Below are 2,419 nucleotides of genomic sequence, written 5' to 3' on the forward strand. Positions count from 1 at the left end.
GTATGTGAGGTGCGCGCTGCAGCCTCGACTTTGCAATGTCCTAACACGGAGACAAAACAGCACCTGCAGATTTGGACAAATGCACCGGCAACCCCCTCCCCGCCTTCCCTGCCAGGATGGAGACGGAGAGGACCCTGGGTCCACCGCTTCACTTGACAAACCATGCACACCATGCGCTCCTTAGTTAGTTTGGTCCTTTGCACTGCTGTTGGTGCCGGGACAGGCAGGGGCTGCTAGACCGGGGCTCAGGTGCATCCCAAAGAGGTTGTGCAGGTGGTTTTCCAACCTCTATTTACATCGGCCTTGGAGTCACTTAGATGCATATTAACATTTAAGTAATACCAGCCAGCCGATGCATGGGGAAAGTGCTGCAGGCCTCTCCTCCAGGACCCCCAGCTCTGCCAGCAGCGCCCATCCCCAAGGACCCTGGCACTTGTGTGCTGCAGCTGATGAGAGCAGAGGAGGGAGCCAGGTGCCGGCTTATCCCCAGCTCTGGAAGGGGAGTGGGGCCTAGTGGGAAGTCTGGGAACCGGACCTGGTTCTAGTTTGCGCCTGAGGCCCTCGGGGGAGCACCCATTTCTGGCAGCACCGGAGCAGAGCTGGGGGTGCTCTGGCAGGGCTCAGGTGGCTGCTGTGCCGGGGTAGGAAGCCTGCCCTTGGCGCAGACTGCGGGCGCGTGCTGGGCTGGCCGCAGGTCTTTGCGCCAGAGGGGAGAGGCCAGCCCGGTTCGGGATGTCTGGTTCCCTCTTGTTACCGCATTGCTGCTGCTGTTGCAGGATGTGGGTCTTCCCTCTGCCTCTGTCCAGGACTGCCCAGGCTACGTCCAAGTGAGGTCAAAGCAACCACGCGGGTGATTGCCCACTCGGGAGTCCTGCCCCAGAGACAGCCACATTTCAGCAGTGAGCAAAGCAGCCCTGATTTCTTTGGGATCTTTTGCAGTCCAAGGCTCCACATCCCTATTCGAAGCTCTTGGTAGGATGAGAGCAGCTTCCCAATGGGGAAAACGACCTTTAGCCTCCCTCCAAAGTCTTTGCCTTGCCCTCCTTTTCATGCTGTAGCTAGGCTCCTCACCGAGGCAGGCATTTACTTATTACTGTTAATTAACATTAATGAATATGAAGAGTGAATGATAAAGCTCATGCCTGGCCTGCCAGGGGGAGCAGCTTTACCTGTTAAAACCCCCCCTTTGCCTGCTCAGGGCCCCGAGCCCCGGCTACGGAGACCTGGCTGCCGCGGGCGCTGTGGTCTCGGCGTGGGTGGCTGTGTTGCCAGCGGCTCCTGCTGACGGGCTTGTGTTGCTCCCTCCCTGCCGTCCTCTGGAATTTCCCCCTGGTGCTCAAGTACCAACTTAAGATCTTATTTGTTTGCACGAGCTTCTAAGCAAGTTAAGCTAATTATTAACTCGGCAGGCTGGATTCACTTTTAATTGCAGCGTTCTGCAGAGCACATCCTGGTGGCACGGTGGCACAAAGCTCCCCCCTTGCCAGGCCCGTCCGCCCAGAGCGGGCAGGAGTGGACTCGCCCTGTGCTCCGCCAGCGGCCGTGGGCACGGGCTATTTTCCCCTGTCAGCTGGGCCTCCGGGGGACGGGCATCAGTTTGCCCGTCATGATGTGGGTGCAAAGGGAAGTGAGCGCAGCAATGGAGCTGGCTCTCCGGGGTGTGGGCATGCGGCTGAGCAAAGGCCATCGCGCCTGCCTCCTTCCCAGCCTTCTCGAACCCACAGCCCCAGAGGTCTGGTGGGGCCCAGCCCGCTGCTCTTTGTTTCTGCCTTATGTGCTGGAAGGCAGCTGGTAACCAGGCTCTGCCCTCTCTCATTGTGTCTCCAGAAAATAGGTTTTTTATTACGTCCTACGGCGGCTTGTACATATCGGACGTGCAGAAGGAAGACGCCTTGTCCACCTACCGGTGTATCACCAAGCACAAGTACAGCGGAGAGACGCGCCAGAGCAATGGGGCCAGGCTCTCCGTGTCAGGTAGGTCTTGGGTGTCCCAGTCGGGGCTCCCTGCTTGTCTCTGCCTCGCTGCCCCCGTGGTGATGTCCGTCACTGTGGCATCTGGACATCGTCCAGGCTGCAGGCCGTGGGGTTGGCCTGCCTCACTGCTGGCTACCCAGCCAAATGCCTGCACCGCAGAAGGTCTCTTCCATTCAAGTGTCCCCTCGTGGCCACGGGAAGTGGGGCTCAGCATCTCCACCCCATGCTCCCGCCTCTGAGGTGGTGACACTTTAGCGCGTGTCCCCCCCGTGCAATGCAGCCCTTCTTCCTTACTGCCCGTGGTCGCTGCCGAAGGAACCTTACCCCTCGCAGCCGTCCCGTCTCTCTCCTCGTTTCCCTCCCGGGCGCTGCACAGAGCTGAGGGGTCCTGGGGCCCACGCGCGTGAGCATCAAGCGGGGAAGCGACGGGCTCAAGGCAGCTGCC

At 60.0% G+C, this 2,419-nt stretch overlaps 1 protein-coding gene across 1 annotated transcript in view; it reads left to right on the forward strand.

Annotated features, from left to right (window-relative positions):
* Positions 1-2,419, forward strand: part of DSCAML1 (DS cell adhesion molecule like 1) — a gene marked incomplete at its 5' end in the record, with an annotated part of 193,076 nt that overhangs the window by 120,867 nt on the left and 69,790 nt on the right. The window contains one exon of the mRNA XM_019511756.1: positions 1,828-1,974. Coding sequence (XP_019367301.1) covers positions 1,828-1,974 — 147 coding nt within the window. The remainder of the gene's footprint in view (positions 1-1,827; positions 1,975-2,419) is intronic.

Source organism: Gavialis gangeticus, unplaced genomic scaffold, assembly GCF_001723915.1.
Source record: "Gavialis gangeticus isolate Ggan-Ray unplaced genomic scaffold, GavGan_comp1, whole genome shotgun sequence".
Taxonomy (NCBI): Eukaryota; Metazoa; Chordata; order Crocodylia; family Gavialidae; genus Gavialis; species Gavialis gangeticus.